The 20,310-nt window shown below is 38.1% G+C and overlaps 1 protein-coding gene across 1 annotated transcript in view; it reads left to right on the top strand.

Annotated features, from left to right (window-relative positions):
• The window catches only part of AUH (AU RNA binding methylglutaconyl-CoA hydratase), a 119,681-nt gene extending 100,160 nt beyond the window's left edge, over positions 1 to 19,521 (top strand). Inside the window, exons 7-10 of the mRNA XM_084278242.1 lie at positions 14,593 to 14,780; positions 15,277 to 15,327; positions 17,064 to 17,111; positions 17,934 to 19,521. Of these exons, the coding sequence (XP_084134368.1) occupies positions 14,593 to 14,780; positions 15,277 to 15,327; positions 17,064 to 17,111; positions 17,934 to 18,011 (365 nt within the window). The 3' untranslated portion in view covers positions 18,012 to 19,521. The remainder of the gene's footprint in view (positions 1 to 14,592; positions 14,781 to 15,276; positions 15,328 to 17,063; positions 17,112 to 17,933) is intronic.
• The last annotated feature ends 789 nt before the right edge of the window (positions 19,522 to 20,310 follow it).

Genomic DNA, 20,310 nt, shown 5'->3' with positions numbered 1-20,310 from the left:
AAATGGCAATTGTGTAGACTGCCTTAAAAGAACAGCTGCACAGGTTAGTTCACCAGAAAACAACTTGGATAAAATGATTTATGGAGTACTGTTTCCTTAATTATTTCACAGAACCTCTCTGGCTCTGGAAATTTATTTGAGCCAACCATTACAAATCTCTGAGTTTCAGAAATAGTAGATTCCTGTCCTTCATTCTTTATCTTCATTTTTCCTGATGTATTTTCAGTTTATGACAAAGAATGACTTTTTATACCCTGATTCCCACAACTGGAATACCCCTGTTGAAGGGTATCGCCTTTTTAGAAGGGCTAGGCTAGGTAGGAAGGGTGGTGGAGTTGCCCTCTATGTTAAAAAGTGGATAGACTGTGAGGAGCTCTCTCTGAGAAGTGGTCAGGGGCAGGTTGAGGTCAGAATTAGGGATGGGACTAATAAAGAGCAGCTGGTGATAGGGGTCTACTACAGACCACCTCATCAAAGAGAGACTACTGATGAGGTTTTCCTCCTTCAGCTGCAGGAGGCATCGCAGTCACCAGGCACTCATCCTGAAGGGGGACTTTAACCACCCGAGTATCTGCTGGGAAAACCACACGGAGAGCTGCAAGAGATCCAGGAGACTCCTGGAGTCTATAGATGACAACTTTCTGGTTCAGGTTTTGGACAGACTGACCAGAGGTGATGCATTGCTGGACCTGGTGCTCACCAATACCGGGGAGATCATTAAAAGTGTTAAGCTTGGAGACAGCCTGGGCTGCAGTGACCATGCCCTAGTTGAGTTTGTGATCTCAAGGAATGTGGGCCTGGCAAAGAGTGGGATCAGGACCTTGAACTTTAGGAGAGCAAACTTTAGGCTGTTTAAGGAATTGTTGGCCAAGATCTCCTGGGAGGTGGTCCTTAGAGACAGAGATGTTGAGGACAGCTGGCTACTCTTTAAGGATGCCTTTCTGAGAGCTCAAGGGCTCTCTGTCCCTCTGAATAAGAAAGTGGGCAGGAGGGGCAGGAGACCAGCATGGCTAGGCAAGGACCTGCTGGCCAAACTGAGGGAAAAGAAAGGCAAGTACAAGCTCTGGAAACAAGGGTGTGTTGCCTGGAAAGAATACAGGGATGCTGTTCGGACTTGCAGAGACAGGATCAGGAAAGCCAAGGTGCAGATGGAACTGAACTTGGTGAGGGATGTTAAAACAACAAGAAGGGATTTTACAGGTACATTGGCCAGAAGAGACAGGCCAAAGAGAGCATACCCTCCTTGGGAAATGAGAAAGGAGAATTGGCTGCAACTGATGTGGAGAAGGCTGAGGTACTGAATGAGTTTTTTGCCCCGGTCTTCTCTGGCAGCCAGGATTCTCATGATTCTCAGGTCCCAGAACCTTGCATCCCTGGACCTCTAGGTGGGAACTGGGGGAGTATATGCCCCCCCACTGTAAAGGCAGAGCAAGTCCAAGACCACCTCATGAGACTGAATCTCTACAGGTCTATGGGGCTGGATGGCATGCATCCCAGGGTCCTGAAGGAGCTGCTGTTGTGGTTGCTAAGCCACTCTCCATCATATTTGAAAAGTGGTGGCTGTCAGGAGAGATCCCTGGGGATTGAAAAAAGGGTCATGTCACTCCCATTTATAAGGGAGCAAGGAAGACCCAGGGAACTACAGGCTGGTGAGCCTCACCTCTGTGCCTGGGAAGATCAAGGAATAGATCCTCCTGGATGGCATGTTGGAGCACATGAGGGAAGAGAATATGATCCAGGACAGCCAGCATGGCTTCACCAAGGGAAGGTCGTGCCTCACCAATCTGGTGACCTTCTATGATGGAGTGACAGCATCGGTAGATAAAGGGAAGGCAACTGATGTCATCTACCTGGACTTGTGCAAGGCCTTTGACACAATCCCCCACCACATCCTTATCTCTAAATTGGAGAGATGTGGATTTGATGGGTGGAACAACCAATGGATGAGAAACTGGTTGACAGAACGTAGACAAAGGGTGGTGGTCAATGGGTCTATGTCCAGGTGGAGGCCAGTGACAAGTGGTGTCCCCCAGGGGTCTCTCTTGGGACCGGTGCTCTTTAACATCTTTATCAATGACATTGATGATGGAATTGAGTGCACCCTCAGCAAGTTTGCAGATGACACCAAGCTGAGTGGTGTGGTTGACACAATAGAAGGAAAGGAAGCCATCCAGAGGGATCTTGACAGGCTGGAAAGGTGGGCCCAGGTGAACCTAATGAGGTTCAACACTGCCAAGTGTAAGGTGTTCCCTTGGGCTGGAACAATCCCAGACATAGATACAGACTGGGAGAAGAGTTTCTTGAGAGTAGCTCTGCTGAGAAGGACTTGGGGATTGTGGTAGATGAGGAACTTCACCTGAGCCAGCAGTGTGCTCTTGCAGCTCGCAAGGCCAATGGTATCCTGGGCTCCATCAGAAGAGGGGTGGCCAGCAGGGACAGGGAGGTGATTGTCCCTCTCTGCTCTGCCCTCGTGAGGCCCCATCTGGAGTCCTGTGTCCCAATCTGGGGCCCCCAGTACAAGAAAGATGTGTAACTGTTGGAGAGGGGTCAGAGAAGGGCCACAAAGATTATTAGAGGGCTGGAGCACCTCCTCTATGAAGAGAGGCTGGGGGAGCTGGGCTCGTTCAGCCTGTAGAAGAGAAGGCTGCAGGGGAAGCTCACTGCAGATTTCCAGTACCTGAAGGGAACATATAAACAGGAGGGGAATCAACTTTTTAAAAGAGTAGACAATGGCAGGACAAGGGGGAATGGATTAAAACTAAAGGAGGGAAGGTTTAGATTAGATATTAGGGGGAAGTTTTTTACAGAGAGAGAGTGGTGAGGTGCTGGAACAGGCTGCCCAGAGAGGTGGTGGATGCCCCGTCCCTGGGAAGCATTCAAGGCCAGGTTGGATGGGGCCCTGGGCAATGTTGTGTAGATGAAGGCCTGGAAGTTGGCTGCCCTGACTGTGTCAGGGGGGTTGGAGCTCTATGATCCTTGGGGTCCCTTCCAACCCATGCCATTCTATGATTCTATGAGTCTATAATTCTCGGGTATAACCGAAAACAAGCTTGTAAGAAAAAATTGCCCCAAAAGCTATCAATCTTTTGTTGCTTTATACAGACAACTTCATATTAATGGGCTTTAAATTTAATAATAAATTTGCGATCTGAGAAACCATTGTTAATCAGATGACTAGAGTTAATTTGAGCTTTCTCTTGACAGCTAATTCTTACTGTAGAAGTTTTGTGAAATTGTAAAAAAATAGGAACACAGGGTGCAGTGTATTTGATGAAGGCATGAGTGTCTTAAACAAAAAACCCACAGAATTCAGTCTCTGTGAGTCCTATCCTGATGCATTTTTTAAATGTTATTTTGCATCCAGGCATCCAGAAATGTGAATGACTATGCTGGTATTTAAATTATGCAAACCGAAAGAGGATGAAAGAAGTTAGTTTATTTTTTACCTTTTAGCTCAACATATTAGTATCATTAATAACTGCCAGAAGAAATGGCTATTTGTTAGTTCATTATGAATGGAATGAAAATTTCCTTTTAGCTTGGAACTGTGAGCTCCTCGTAATAAGCTTCCTGGCTTTCTTGGTTATGGAGAATGATAAAGCATATTTATTGGCCTGACATAATTTGGATGGTCCTAAGATTTTTTTTCTAGGTGTTTCTAGGGAAGAACCAAGCTAGAGGAAACATTCATTTGCCCTGTTTCTTGGAAATACAATTACAGTTTTGCCACAAAAAGAAATTCAGGAGCTTTGCAAAATGTCACTAGAAACTCTGCCTGCAGTTAGTCATTGTACCAGCTCCCTGCAACTGCAGGCTCTTACACTCCTTACACTCTGTTTCACAGTGTTTTTTCCTTAGAAGAGTTCCCCATACACTATGTCTTCTGTTGTGCATTGAGCATCACTTAGATACAGTTTATACTTGCAGAAAATATTTCTTGATCCTTTTGAAGACAAGTAGTAGTCTTTTTCCCATCCAACATGTTTGCATGAACAACCATTACTTTTATATTTAGGGATCTAAAATGATCTGACACAGAATACTGTGAGGTATCTTGACTGTTTATTGTGATAAAGAGGGGCCTGTTTTCTGTGGAATTTGAACCTACCAGCTTAAGATCACTGATGTGCACCTAGCCTTCTGTCCCATAATGAACCATCAAGAAGAGGATGTATGTGTTGCTGGGTCTGGGGGCTTATCAGTGCAAAGCAATTAAAATTGCTGCTGCTCAAGGCTATTCAGTATATGCAGTGCAAATAGCATAGAAGATCACCATCACATTAATGGTCTCAGTTTTATTGATTGTATTTTATTTTTATCAGTTCAAACAACCAAGGGTTTCTTTACCACAGATTCTTGATGGTCCTAAATAGTACATGCCTTGAGTTCAAACAGCAGACTGGAGAAGGAGTATAAATTATTTTCTTTAGTAAGACCTTTGAAGATATAAGTAGGACTGTTTAAAAACTGAAGGTTCAGTTCAGTGGCTGAACTAAAGCACCAATCAATATCAAATGGCAAAACCAAAATATTTTGTTTCAAATTAAATAAAATATGTTGTTTCACGAGATACAATGTTTTAGGCTCTTAAAAAATCCCACAGAAATAGACATGTATGACCCAGCAACCAGTTGAGAGAGACTGAGGCAGCAATGTAGGCTGTCTCAAAGCATATGTAGGTTTTATAACATAAAAAGCATAAGGGCCATGCTAACGCATCACAAGCCTATTGTGCTTTTGTTGGATATCTCCGCAGAACACCTACACCTTGCTGTGTAGATAATTACAGCCCTGTTTGGTCGGTGCTCACAATGGAGGTGTGATAAAGTCTTTAAATTTCTGAGCAGTTTTAGTGGTCCACTGTAAGAAGAATAATGTTCCAACTGACACTGGCTGGGGGAAAGAACTCTGACTATTAGGGTAAAATAAATTTCAGGCTTAAAATGGAAGAAATAACATTTTTTCTAAGAAAGAAACAAACAAACAAATTGAGGGCAAGAAGGTGATACGGGTTTATGCTTGCTCATCATATTCCTAGCCTTGCAGACCAATGGAGTTTACAAGGGATTTCACTTAGCATCTGTCTCCTTTTTTGAAGATTCTATTGTTGTCCTTTATTGAAGAAATTCTTTGGTTTAGTTCCTTGCTTGTACACCATGTATTCTCTGAAGGACTTAATACAGAAATAGAGCTTCTGAAGTCTCTCAGTTCCAATAAAGTGTTCCTTAACTGCTGTGGACTTGGGAGAGCTCAAGCACTGGCTCTTTAATCAAGAAGGTGGATTGCTGCCAGAAAAGGGTAAAAGGGTAAAAGGATCTGCATGTAGGAGTGCCTTGAGACATCTAGAACCGGGAGGAGCAACCAGGCTGGAGCTGGAAGCAGAAAGGGTTTGGCCGATAGATCTGCTCTCATCACAGTGGTCCTGCCCGAAGAGCAGGATGGGGCCAGGTAGTGAGAAGTGAGTGATGCTCGTTGTCTTGTTGATCCTTAGCATAATAAACTATTTTTGATGACTTATGTTAATTAAAAGATACTTAGAATTTTTTAAATCATTGCAGTGTTCCCAGCCACTATCCCAGCTCTTGATGCTGATAGAGATTAATTTCTTCATTACCTCCCATTTATATAGCCTCAAACGTCTTTCTTCCTGGAAATTGGATTTAGGATGTAAGGAAAATAAAATTAGTATCTTATTTCTTTGATCCTTAAAATGGCAAAGGTCCGTGAATACCAACTCGTCTGTGCATGATTAGGTGACAGAAGAATCTAATTACTGTGAGCTTGCCCATCTATATAGAGGAGACTTGCCATTGTATAGAGCCATTTTGCATTGCGTGCTATAAACAGTCGTGTCCCTTCTGTATTGCTCTGTCTCAGCAGCAGGTAAGAGGAATGTAAACGGTGTTTTCTTAATGTAATTCCTTTCCTTAGTGTTGTAACAGCCTGACAGCTACAGCCTAAGAATCACTTATTTAATCTTATTTAATCTCTTTGACAATTTCCTGGCAGCTTTTGGATTTTTTTTTAGGAATTACAAATTGACGATAGGGTGATGGAACAGCTATAGATTTCTGTTAAGGAGTAATATCTGAGTAATCCCAAACAGTAAAATGGTAAAATATCAGCTTTCATTGATTGATGTAGGTCCACTGTGATAAAGGAACTGGCCTAGTAGAAAATCTATCCCATATATATTTAAAGTTGCTATATGTCTTTACTTAAAACGATATGCATGTTAGAGTGAATGTTTTTAATGAATTTGGTTTAGTAATATCTTCAAAAACTCTGATTCTCAAAATATTAACAATTAACTGAGATAATGTTTATCAGCAGGGAAGAAGAGTTGTTTTAAATGTACCATCTGTTGCCTGGGTTTTCAGTAGTAGTATAAGTCAAAACAAGGTGTTATTCCTACCTATCATCTCTCATATTGAACAGCAATATATGGAACATGTATCAGTCGAAAGTAGTGATGTGATTTCCTGATAAGAACATGAACAAATAAGAAATTTGGATCTTCTTCCACTTGTTTTTGTATGGGTTCCATTTTTAACCCTTCAGTCTTTGAATACCTGATCTTTTGCATAGTCCGGAGGATATTGTTGCTCTCAGTATAGCTGAGTAGTGGCTGAATCATGTTTGTATAGTGAATAAAGAAGTTTTCTGTAGAGGCTGTAAGGGATGATCATGGCTTCTCTCCCAGCCCATTATAGGCTTCTAACCTGGTATGTTCTGAACACTTAAATAGCAGTTGCTTAGGTTTTGCTTCATTGATTTTCAGCATTTTGATACCCAGTCTGGAGTTACTGAGCATGAAAACCTGAAGATTAAGTCACTAAGGGAGCTTGTATCTGGAAAAAATGAGCCTCATTTTTATCAAGCTAGGCATGCAAATACCTATCTGTATGATTAGTACATGGAGAATATCCTATAACGTAGACTTAATGCATGCTTATATTTACCCTTGTGATTAATTTATTTTAATTGTTAATTTCTAATATAAGTTGTAATTTTTCTTGCAGATAGGTAACATGAGGAATAACAAATAATTTAAGATTCAAAATACAAATTAACATGCACAAATGAAAAGAACATTTTGATTATTCATGTGACTTACAGAATTTTTAATGGCAGCAGTGATTATTTCTTCACATACTAACTCTTACTCTAAAATAAAAATAGAAGGACCTGTCTGGAAAGTAAAAAGAATAGAAAGTCTCTCTGGCACTCCTGTGTAGCACTACAAAATCTAGCCGATCAAGCTGAAAAAGTTTGGACTATTTCTGAGTATCAGACTTGGTATCTCAAAATTAAGTCCTGATTGACTGATTAGTTTGCTTTTTGCATTGCAGATTGTTAGATTAATGCATGCCAGCTTTGAAAGATTTGGCCAGTCTTTTGGTAGAAACTGTGTCTTCACAGCACTGTAAAATGTCACAGACATCATGTGACAGCTTAGATACCACGCTAGGTGCAGTGTAGCCATCGTGTATGCCTGCCTCATCTGGAAGGACATCCTACTCAAGATGAAAAGTATATTTCCTGTTTGCAACTTAATTTTAGATATATTTATTTGGAGAGAGAGCGCACTCTGCATTCTTGGGGTTTGACAGCTGAACAGGGTTGTGTCCTCTGACAGTCTTGTTTGCTTTGCTGTTTTCCTAGGGCTCTCATTCTCCTAGCCACTGATTCTCCTTTAGTGCTGCGTAAGTTAGAGAATTTCAGGGATGAATCATTTCAGAGTTAACTTCTTGAAACACCATTCCTTTGGAACAGCAAAAGCAGATTAACTTTATACTAGTCAGGATGGGAGAAAGAAACAGGGTTAGGAATAGGAATCAGTTTGTGGGGTTAGCAGTGACAGATTTCTTTGCTGTGTGGAAGAATAAAATGGGAGATTTCAATAAGGAGAGCACTGAAGTGAAGAAAACATTAAAGTCACTTGCCCATAAGCAGTGTAAAGACTTGAGGTTTAATAGTCTGTTTTATGAATTGCTTGTTTCTTTATTTCAATTCTGTCCATTGAAAACTGAAGTAATCATTCCAAAATGGAACTGTGATCTCATTTAAAGTGTAAATAAAAATAGGATTGCACTGGGGTACATAATTTTTCTAATTTCACTTGCTCTAAATCATGATGATATTTTTCTCATGTCTGGGATTTTTACCCCGATTTTGACATGATCAACTTTTAGCTGTCATAATCAATCCAAAACTGTATTGACTATAAAATAGTTTCTTTAAAATACAAGTTAAATAAAAGCTTTTACTTCATACTAGACATAAAGCCCACAGGATTTGTAAAGTATGACCACACAGAGCAGCACTGGTCTAAACCTACCTGTTGCTTCAGCTAAATAATGACTTCATAAAGGTGTATATGTAATTTTGAAACTGGAAAACACCTTCTCTTGAGCCATTAATTTCTATCTGCAGCAAGACAAGTTGTGTTGTCATGTGTATGTATTTTTTAATTTTACATAAGTTCACTTTCTATTATTGCATTGCCAAATGACAATAAGATCCCTTTCTTATCTAGAGTAATAGAAAGGCATGTGGTCTTATAGAATGTCTGTGTGTGCTCATGCTTGTTGAATTTGTTTATATTTAAGTAAAAATTAATAAGCAGGATAATGGCTGTCAGTGTGTGCACTGCTAATTACCACAAGTCCTGGGACTTCACAGGTGCTAATGCAGATCTGTGTTTGTCAAGCACTGTTTAGTCTGAGAGTGGAGTCCATACAATTGGTTGTGGTCACCACACTTGTGAGGGAAATGTGGAGTAAGTTTCTTACAGCAGATGCAGAATCCCTTTTGAAGTGGAGTCCATTTAATAAAAAATCAGGTTGCAGATGCATTTTTTATTGCATTCATTTCATGTATGCAGCCATCTGCTGGGAAACCATCTTCCATCTTTCTCAATCTACCAGAGGATTGCTTATTTTGAAAATAAATTAGGTTTTCTAAATTACCCCATGATTTAATCTCTCTGTACAGAAGCTGTGATTATTTAACTGCTAGTGAATTCTGAAAGTGTATTTACACTTTATATCTCATGCATTGTAAGCATTCCTACATCGTCAAGCCAAGTGCTACATTCTTCTAAGAATGAACTACCACCTGTGGTGTTTTGGTATATTCTAGGTGTTTTTCAGCTAGGTTTTTAAATAAACCAGTCCACAGCCACAGATGAATTAAAATGGATTGTGACAATTAAAACCTGATGTGCAGATTAAGTTGTCAGTTTTGGAGCTGAGGTTTGCCACTGCCAGGCTGGCACAGGTAGCAAGTCAGCCTGCCTCTTTTGACCTTGGGTATGGTTGTGTCTGAGGTTGTTGCAGTGCTTACTTGACTGGCAAGCCAGACATCCATGAGTTCTTTTGGCAGCCTACTAGAGAATCTCACTCAAACAAATTATCCTCGAAGTCATCACAGCCCCTGGGGCAACCTCTGAGTCAGCCTCAGGCTACTGTCTTGGGCTTTGCTCAGGTCTTCAGTCTTTTTCCAAACAACGACTTATATGGCCAGACGTGAATGCAGCCTCGCCTGCCGCCTGCTCTTCATCAGCTCAGTGCTTTTTCTCTCCATGCAGCAATAATGCTTTGTTCCTTTGCTTCTCCATCCCGTTTTCACTCCATCTCCTGCATACTGTTCAGAATCTTTAGTAATGATATTGACAGTGGGATTGATTGCACCCTCAGCAAATTTGCTGATGACTCCAAGGCGGGTGGTGAGGTTAATGAGCTGGAGGGATGGGATGCCGCCCAAGAGGGATCTAGACAGGCTGGAGAAGTGGGCCCAGGTGAACCTCATGAGCTTCATCAAAGCCAAGTGCAGGGTCCTGCATCTGTGTTGGGAAAATACCCACAGTGAGAGAGGTGATTCTGCCCCTCTGCTCTGGTGAGACCCCACTTGGAATACTGTGTCCAGCTTCGGAGCCCTCAACACAAGAAGCATATGGAGCTGTTGGATTGTGTCCAGAGGAGGACCACAAAAGTGATCACAGGGCAGGAGAGCCTTCCCTATGAAGACAGGCTGAGAGAATTGGGCTTGTTCATCTTGGAGAAGAGAAGGCTCCAGAGGGACCTTATAGTGGCCTTCCAATACCTGAAAGTCATCTATAAGAAAGCTGGGGAAGAACTGTTCATGATGACTTAGCAATAGGATGAGGGGTAATGGTTTTAAACTAGGAAAGGGTAGATCTAGGTTGGATATTAGGAAAAAAAATCTTCAATATGAGGGTGGTAGATCACTGGCACAGGTTGCTCAGAGAGGTAGTGGAGGCCCCATCCCTGGAGATATTCAAGGTCAGGCTTGATGTGGCTCTGATTGACTTGATCTAATGAAGATGTCCCTGCTTACAGCAGGGGGGTTAGACTAGGTGACCTTTAAAGGTCCCTTCCAACCTAACACATTATATGATTCTATAATTCTCTGATTGTTGATCTCTCTCTTTCCCGATCTAAGCCATTTTCGGTTGTTAGTCAGTTCCTGAGTTTGTGCCAGTGAAGGGCTCTTCATGTTTTCTTCTGTGAAAGGATTCTGGATGTCTGAGCCCATAAAGATTAATACCTGGATTTAACTTAGCTGAAACACGTACAAGTTTGCAGAATCAAGGCCTAATTTGGGAAATAATCTCTTGGAAACTTGGTGTTAAATATTGCCTTGGTAGTGTTTAGGCTTTCTGAGTGTTTTGTATTTTGAAAGTTGTTTAATTTAGCAATGGATGGCAGGTACCTTGAAAGTGGAAAATATGTTTGTTAACAAGACTTACAGAATATTAGTTACATGACTGAAAAATGTTAACATTAAAATAATAATTTTAATAATAATAGTGTATTTATGGGCTCATATTGTTGAAGATCCAGTGTTATGAATAGTAGGCTTCTGCGCTCTGTATTTCTATGAGTTTCACTGGAGAGGAGAAGAATCTGTGCCTTACAGCTTTCTGTGAAAGAGTCAAAAGGATACTTTTGAGCTGTATCTTGACTGACTTGAATAATTAGAAAGTTCGTGGCTGACAGGCTTTGGTTTCACAATTGATTATTAATGAAACACTAGAAATGCACAGAAGACTTTTAAAAAGAAATCTAGGAACTTGTCAGTTTAATCAATCTAATGTGAATCAAACAAAGCTCATGTGATAAAGGATAGGGTAGAAAGACTCATTTTTACTTGATTTAATAAACAGAATTATTACTGAATTAAAGTTTGGATTTTTTGTCAGAATGGATTTTTTCCAATAAGTTTTGACAGAGCCTTGAGCTATGAGAAATTACTGACTGTAGATATTCTCTGCCAGAATGATGAATCTATTTCCAGTAAGCTAGTTGCTTCATCTTGTTGGATATACTCTTGGGAATTTATCACGTAATTCTCTTAATCCAAACCAGTTGTGTACATATTTTGTAATTGATGAATTACTGACAGTAAATAAATATTCATACAAAATCAACTATTTGTTAAAGAAAAAAAAGTTACTGTTAACAATTTTTGTACCAGAATTTAGCAGTCTTGTATTCACTGTGTCTTTTCACATGAACTGCTGTCTTATTAAACTGCTGTTTACAGTTATTACAACATTGAATATATACCATCTCAGATAAGAACACATTTACATTGCAACTGTATGTCAAATACTTTTATCAACACAGTGAGTAATACCAGATCACTAGTCCTTGAAATAACATGTCATTAAATTTGTGAAGATGAAACAACTACTCTTCCATCAAATTCTGCTCTACATTTAGATGAAATGCCTTGGTTAAGTAATGTCTTTGAAGACTGGGTGTTACTTCCTTTAGCTCTGATTGTCGTTGGCAGGCATTATATGTTCTTTGTGTATTGCCAAAACAGAACATCTATCTGCAGAATACTCTCTGTCTTTTCTTCATGAATGTATGTAACTTTGGTGTCTTGGTTGTATTTTGGTCTGCTGTTTGCATTTGATTAATTGGGTCTCACTGCTTTTGTGTGTGTATATATATATATCTTATTCCTACTACTGCATATATATGATTGATGCACTGAACCGTTGGCTTCTATTCTGTGAATATTAATCAAAGAATATGCTCCTCTGCTTAATGGCTTTGCAGTGTAGGAGGCAGCCAAACAACGTAGACTATAGTCTGCTTTTTTTCGCTCTTCAATCATTATTGTGTAAGACACTGGCAAGAGCACTTTTTTTTCATCTATAAACACTATTTCATGCTTAAACATATCCATTGTTTGGTCAATGTTATGAAATATTGTTGCTCAATTAAATTTTGTTTTCAACATTTCCTGGTAAAAGGAATAGAAGAGATAAAACAGTAAAGACAGGAGAGATAATTAAGTGGAAAAAATACTAGGCATAGCAAGCAAGCAAGCAAGGAAGATGTGGAGTTAAGAAATTCAGCCTCATATGATTTCAGTTCTTATGATTTGGACAAATAGTTTTCTTTAATCAAAAGCCAAACCTGATGTTTTTATAAATTCCATTACTATGGGGAAAGGGATAATTTATGACTGAACTATTCTTAGAGAATCAGGGTACAGATTTGCTGTGTTCTGATGGGTGCTTAAAATGTGTATAAGAATATGTGTTGATTAGGGTGTCACAGCTTCTTTGGGTGAAGAACTGAAAGACATGTTCTGTATTTAGGACAAAAAAGCCAGTAAAAGTTTGCATGTGGTGATGCAGCTTGTGGTACCGACTCAGTGTCAGAAGCAGCAAGCTTCTTGAAAACACAGCTCACAATTTTATGGCATCTAGTTCTGATGTGAAGGTTGATAACTACAGATTTAGTCATTACCTGAGAATCTCACCAGTGAGGCAGCCAAGGCTAAGAGGCTTCAGGGTTTGTAGTATTTTACAAGGGGGGTTGTTCTAGTTCATGCCCACTTCATCCACCCCACCTCCTAAAAAAATGCCTTTCTCTAAATTGCACTGGTAGCAATTTTCCCCACCTTTCATTATCACTGGCTTAGCTGTACAACTAGCAGAACATTGAACAGTTGAAAGCAGGAAAACAGGAGCTCCTCTTGATGCTGCCTGTTGCCCTTGACCACTGAGGACAGGCTTTTTAAAACCCTTTCAGAGTGCTAGGATGGAGTGTCACATTGTATTTGCTAATGTTGTTCTATAAATTTTTTTTTAACTGTTATGACTGTAAGCATTTTCTAAATTTCTCCATTTTCAACCCAGAAAATATAGATCAGTTTTTCTTATAGATCATTATTTTGTAATATTCTACAAAGGCAGAAAAACCCTAAACCTTCTGCATTTTTGTATGATGTAATGTGTTCAAAGGCAGGTCTGTTATAATGAAAAGGAATACAGTAGAATTGAATAGTTGGAAGCTGAATCATTGAATCAAAAAACTTTTTGTTTGTTTCTAGTAATTTTGTCTCATAGATGTTTAAAGTATTTTCAGGAAACAACAGTAAAAGAACTGAGTGTTTTCAATAAAAAACTGCCTTAGTCCACCATTATCTAATAGAAATTAATCTTTTTTATGTTAGTTGAACACACATTTATCCAGTGTTATACCACCTCCCTCTGAACACATTCTATAACTATTCCTCTTGCATATATATATGTATATATTTTAATATATTAGCATGCTCATGCAGAATAGCTATTTGGAAATAATTTTTTTCTTACAGACCGTCTATATAAATTAAATATTTGTTTCAGATCCATATCAAAGTGATAGACCTTGTATGTTTTCAAAATGCTTTCTCCTGGATAAAGGCCATTTCTACTGTTTTAATTCATACAAACGTCTGCTGCTGTGATTTGAGTCTGCTTCTTCAGTTTTGATAATTGCTATTCTCACATTCTTGTTGTCAGTTCTGTAAAGTTAATTGTTAGTCCAGCTAAGCAATCTTCACGTTTGGTTAATGTAGTTACTGCTTACTGACCTTCTGAAAATGCTGATGTGCCAAGGCAGTTTTTAATTTAGTAAGAAAAGCTAGCTAAAGTTAGGTGCCTTTCTTTGCTGATCCAAACCTGCCATTGTCCTTCCCTAAGTTTTGTAATCAGGCTTTAAGAATGCAACATAATATGGAAGTAAGAAGACAAAGCCATGGCCTTTTAGAGACCTTCTCCACCAGTTTTATTTTACATAAAATTTTCTTTAGGAACTAAAGTCTAGTATGTCAGAGTTTTAGCATGGACTGCAGCCTTGTTAGAGTGTATATTTTTTATTATAGATCTTCAAAAGTGTTCATATGGTGGTGATTAATAGCATAAAAATATACAGGCTATTAAAAAGAAGCAGAGTTTTTGGATCTGGTAGTTACTGCAAGTAGTTTTCCTTCAGTTTTTGGCTGATATAAATAGTGACTTGTCTTTAATTGAACAGAATCTCCGTTAATTGCCTCTCTTCAGTTATTTACATGTCTTTCTAAGAAGCCATTTACTTCATTTACAAAACTGAAGAAAGCATTTAGAAATGCCTTTGTTTGATAGTTTAATTTCTACATGTTCAAATAATTGTTTATGGAATTAAAAATTAAAATATTTGAACTACACAAGGCATCTACCTTTGTGGTATAAATATATGGGAAACTAATAGTTGCATTCTTTTTTCTTCTTCCAAACTTTAGGGGGGACACAGAGATTACCTCGCACAATTGGTGTGTCTTTGGCAAAAGAGCTAATCTTCTCTGCACGTGTTGTAGATGGTGAGGAAGCAAAATCAATAGGATTGATTAGCCATGTGGTAGAACAGAATGAAGCAGGGGATGCTGCGTACAGAAGAGCGTTAGCGCTGGCGAAAGAATTTTTACCTCAGGTAAAAAAAAAAAAAATTAGTTTTTTATTTTTACCAAACTTTAAGACCAAAAAAGAACCATCTGTATTAAGAAAATCTGTCATGAAGTTATGTATTTAAAAGCTATTTTAATTATGTCAAGAACAATCAGAAGTTTTCTCCTTCGTCCATTGAGTGGTGTTATTTGGTAATTATTTCCTAGATAAGCAAACCAACCTCTCTCTTAGGCTTTTACCATCATGATATGTATTGCGTAGCTAGGCTTTAAAGTTTTAAACAAAAAATAGTCTGAGGGAATTATTTTAGTAAAGCAATTATCTCAGTAGGTTCTCCTGTTGCTGTTGACTTCAGAAGAGAGGCATATGTAATATGATATATGTAAGGTGCTTTACCTATTTACTATAAATTTAATAAAAGTCTAGAAGGTCCCAGTATAAGAACATTGATGTGCCAACTCTTCACTGCATAATCTTGCAGATTTTGATGATATGTAAATAAGCTTTTTCTTTCCTTGTAGGGACCAGTAGCAATGAGAGTTGCAAAACTGGCCATCAATCAGGGAATGGAGGTAAGGATCTGTACGTCTTGTAAGAGTAAGCAGAAGTCAGTTGGCAGTACGTCTGCTGTGGCAATTTTTTTTTTTCTGGAACTGTTTTTAGTTTCTCAGTGTATAGTCTTTAAAAATGTATTTGGTCACAACTTTTTAAAATATGAAAAGCAATTTTTGTTTATGTCACAGACTCCTAAGACTAGAGTTGATGCTGATTTCCATAGAAAGACTTAGTAACCTGACAGCTATCCAGGCGTAATGCACTCTGCTAATTAATACCCTAATACAAGTAAACATAAACTACTACTATGAACAAGCTGTATTTCACAGTCTGGGTGGAAAAAACCCTCAAAGTTATGCTCTGTCAAGTCTGTCAATGCTCTTGGTGTTTAGTAACTAATAAAGGCCAAAAGGCACGTTAATGATTTTTAATAGTTTGATAGAGATTATTGTTAAAATTGTATCTGGCGTCTCATTTCATATTTGATTCTGATTCTCACTCCTTCTTGAACACTATTGACCTAGCTCTAAAGATCGTTAAAATCCAGCTCTGAACATGTCTGGACGTGTGTCTTACTTCAGGCTTGTGAATCATTTTGCTGAGCTCAGCAGGACTCTTCATGTCTAATGTTTAGCTCTGCACCAGGACATCTTACAGCTCAGCCTGGGACAAGGGAAAAGGGATCTGACTACACACAGCATCTGAATCAAAGAACATGAATTAAAAACGATCCCTTTTTTCTTAATGTCTCAAGAGCAACCAGTGATTTTCAGAGCTCAGCAAAGCCTGTCACTAGTAAGTTTTGGCCTAAGCACCAAACTCAGATGCTGTTGAGCAAAGAGTATGCTTAGGTTTCCACAGCAAGCAGTGATGGAATTCAACATTATTTCAGTGGTAGCCAAGGTTCAAAAAAGCTGACCTACATGTCTACCAGGAATGGACTGGTCAGAATCATGATGTTTATAGCTTTGGGGACAATAGTATTAGAATGACTCTGATCATCTAGTAACAATCAAACCAAATGATCATTCAGGCTGTTGTTGAAAACTTTCATGTCAGAGATTTCATGTCTTTTTTGGTCATCTTTCATAATAGCTTAATAGCCTGTCTCCCCTTTGCAAATTGCTCATCTTGCATAGCCACAGTCCTTTCAGAGGCCACTTGAAGAGTGGTAAATTCTCCAGCACCTGATGCTTAAGATAGGTGAAGAAGTATTGAGAGGAAAATTCAGCCTTTTCAGCTGTTCAGACCAGCTCATAAATTAAAAAATGTTATTAAAACTAGGTGATGATGCAGGATGGCCATTGCCCTCTTTACTTTAAATCCCTTTAAACTTGTATTTAGGTTTATTTTGTGGCATGGCATCATGCTTTTATATGACATTTTGAAGATCACTTATTTCAGAACAATTTTTAAATAATCATGCAGTATGTTAAATGTTTTCCTTTGTAGTAAATGAAATTATTACAAATGTACAAGTAGCTAATGGGTTTCAGTCCAGGTAATTTGTATATTGCTTTGGCAGTGTATTACACACTGATTGTATCACCAAATAAGGAAACTTACAGGATTACTAACCTCTGTTACCATACAGCAGTGTAGCATTCTTTGTTAAAATAGGATAGAAGAACTTTGCAGAAGTGTTTTAGTATGTGGCATATAGAAACACACTACTTAAGTTAGCTGTCAGGAAATAATACCTAACAAATATTCAAAAATGCACTTTATCAAATGATTGTATTCTCCTCCTCAGGTCGACTTAGTAACAGGTTTAGCAATTGAAGAAGCTTGTTACGCTCAGGTATGTAACTATGAAAAAAACAGAAAACAGGCTTTATTGGTGCATGTTCTAAAACACACAAACATTCAACTAGAAACTTCTCTATGATTTCTTCTCCAAATATTTTGGCATTGTATTTAGACCTTCCCCCTACTTACTTTGGTTTTGGAAGGAATTTAAGGAAGAAGATGTAGTTTAGGACAAAAACATCTCCCTGCCAAGACTATTATGGTGAAAGTAGTGAAGCACTACCAGCCATATACCTAGCTAGCTGTACGGTGCTCTGCATCTAGTCCAAGAGCTGCCTTACCTTTGCTTTGTTTTGGTTTAACATGAAATGCTATGAAGGTCACTTCAGTAACACGTGCCGCAAATGGCATGTGTGCTAACCAGCAGAAAATCGAGACAAACCTCTTTGCCAGGAAAACATGGGGATGATGTATTTGAGTTTTATGTTCTTGAACTTTTGAGACAAGTTTTTGATCATGAAAGTAGAAGCATCTAATGCTGATGCTTATTTAAAACATGTGGTGGTCTGATTGATAACCTACCCCTTCTCCCTCTCACCACCCAGCAAAAGAACCCATCAAAACAAACCCTAAAAAATTTCTCAGTCATCTGTTTGGAGAAAACTTCTTTTCCCATATTGTTTCTCTCAGCCTTAGATTGTGCCTTTGAAGTATCTGATAATTTCCTGTATCTAACTGGACATTGCAGTTTTCATTTTTCTGTTATATTATGTGTTGCATATTGGATACATTGAAGAACTCTGATTTGTATGAACATATTTTTCTTGGTATTGTTTTTGGCATCAGTAATGAATTGTTACTCTGCTCATTGCAGACTATTCCAACAAAAGATAGAATTGAAGGTCTTCTTGCATTCAAGGAGAAGAGGCCTCCTCGCTACAAGGGAGAATAAATGAAGCTGATGCCTTTAAAATACAGTGGGATAAAAGTACTGCTATGAGGACCATTAAGGTGCACTTTGTATCTGCACCTGGGATATCACAACCACCAAAGTAAAAGCAAATCATTCTGATGTTACAACATTTTGAATGTCTCCATACTTGTACTGAGCCCAGATATAAATGTGTGTCAACCCATTCTCATTACCGTTTCTGAAGGTTGATGTGTGTATTGGCAAGGTCACAGGTTCATGTAGCATTTTAAAAATTTCATATGTATGAAACGTACCATTCCACAGTTGAAAAAGCTCTGTAAATTCTTTCTATAGAAAAAACCTATATGCGATGTTAAGTATAAATCTGCTGTATCATTTTATCAAAGCAAAAGTGGCTACTGAACACCAAAAATAACAAATTGTACCAAATATGCTTTAAAATGATTCTGTATATCAGTAAAAAATATGTTTGAGCATTCTACCTGAGTATGTACGTTATTAATAAAGCTAAGGGAAATGAAAAGGATTATTGTTTGGGGAATGTTAAGCTTTATTTATCAGATTTACACTATTCTAAGTAAAATGAAATTAACTTTAACCAATAATGGAATTCTTTTTGATTAAGTCATTGCCATTATATTAATTAAATTGTATTAAATGAAGACATTTTTGAGGCCAGCCTTTTATAGTGCATTCTTGTATGTTAAACCTGGCTTTGTCTTACATTCGTCCAACGTATCATCTGATCAGCACTGTCTGCTGTGAAGGAACTTTACTTCATTTTCCCCTTTATTTTAAATTTTTGATGATTGTATTAAAGATTGGTTTGGGGATATTGTATTAAAGATTGGTTTGGGGATATTGTATTAAAGATTGGTGTGGGGATATTATATTAAAGATAGTTGCAGAGATGCAACTAATGCGCTGTTAAAGTAACTAGAATTCTCTTAATCTCCAGAATATTCCTTTTTGCGGGTCTTAATAATATATATTTATATACAACAGGGAAAACATTGAAATGTTCTTTATTGTGTGGCGGCCTCAGGGTTCTTTTCATACATTGAAAGAGAAATCCAGTCAGTTATGAAGTCAGAAAACTGTTGTGATTCATACTGCATATTTGCTGTGGACATGGCGTATACAGCAAATGCCTGGAAATAACCTCTTAGAAAGTATTATTGTTAGCTTGACTGGAAAATAAATATGGCTTAGTAGTCAGATGGTGTCTTTTTATATGAAAACAAATTTCTTTGTGTTTGGTTACTGTTGGCTCGCGAAACTTGTGCATGCTGTACTGTTTCTGCAACATTAACTGTGGTCACTGTCCATATCTATGATGATAAAGCAGCTGATCAACATCAGACGACAAGAACTCATTTAAATTCATATTTAGACATATCATTACATGTAAATTGATTATAACTGGTAGAGCACACACTATGTTGACTGGTAAACTTGCTGAGTCGATCATTTAATGCAAAATAATTTGCAAATAAAGTACCAGTGCTTGTTTTGATAGTCATATAAAGCCTAGAGGGTCATTTTCTTGTGTTTTTGAAATGCTAACATGTCATTTTCATTTTTACTGAGTAGGAAATAATTATGTTAATAGGAGAAAAAATATTAAGTCGATGCTGATGGGTTCCTGTTTCATAACTTTGATATACAGTCTGTTTATTGGGCTGCTTCTCTTTTTCTAACAAGCATTGATTACATAGCTTCCGTGAATGTCTATTTTAAAATCTAATAACTTTAAATACTATGGCTTAAGATTGTGTAGATTTGTGCCTTTAACTAGTAGTTTTGTTCTCAGAAAATAATATTGCTATCACAGAGGTCTCCATTCCTTTTCTCAGGAGAAGATCCTGTCATATCATAGCAATTTGAGTCCCTTCTTTGAAGTCAACAGTTTGAATATTATTGCAAAGTGAGTACCAGTAATACAATTTTTAAAGGTACTTTCTAGTGATATTGAAGTAGTTCTTAAGGAACAATATTTTAGCAAAAGATATGTTAGACACATATTAAGTGAAGTTTTGTGATGGCTGCAGTGCTCATGATTAATGTAGCAGTAGTAGAATTCTGCTTCTACAGGAGGTGATTGGTAACAGAAATGCTCGTATAAAGGTAGAATTTTCCATATAAGAGCTATAATCTGGCCAATTGTCCTTCAAGTGCTTAGGCTCAGCTCTTTCAGTTCTTGTTGAAACCATGCTTTTCTCCACAATACCACATGGGTGAGTGAGCCCTGATCCCTGCTGGCTTCCTTAAAGGTTATCTTATGGTCTCGAGGCATAAGCAGCTTTTTCTACTACCT

The sequence above is a fragment of the Gallinula chloropus genome, assembly GCF_964237585.1.
Source record: "Gallinula chloropus genome assembly, chromosome: Z".
NCBI lineage: Eukaryota > Metazoa > Chordata > Aves > Gruiformes > Rallidae > Gallinula > Gallinula chloropus.
The sequence above is the reverse complement of the archived record's forward strand: the minus strand, read 5'-3'. Positions and strand labels throughout refer to the sequence as shown.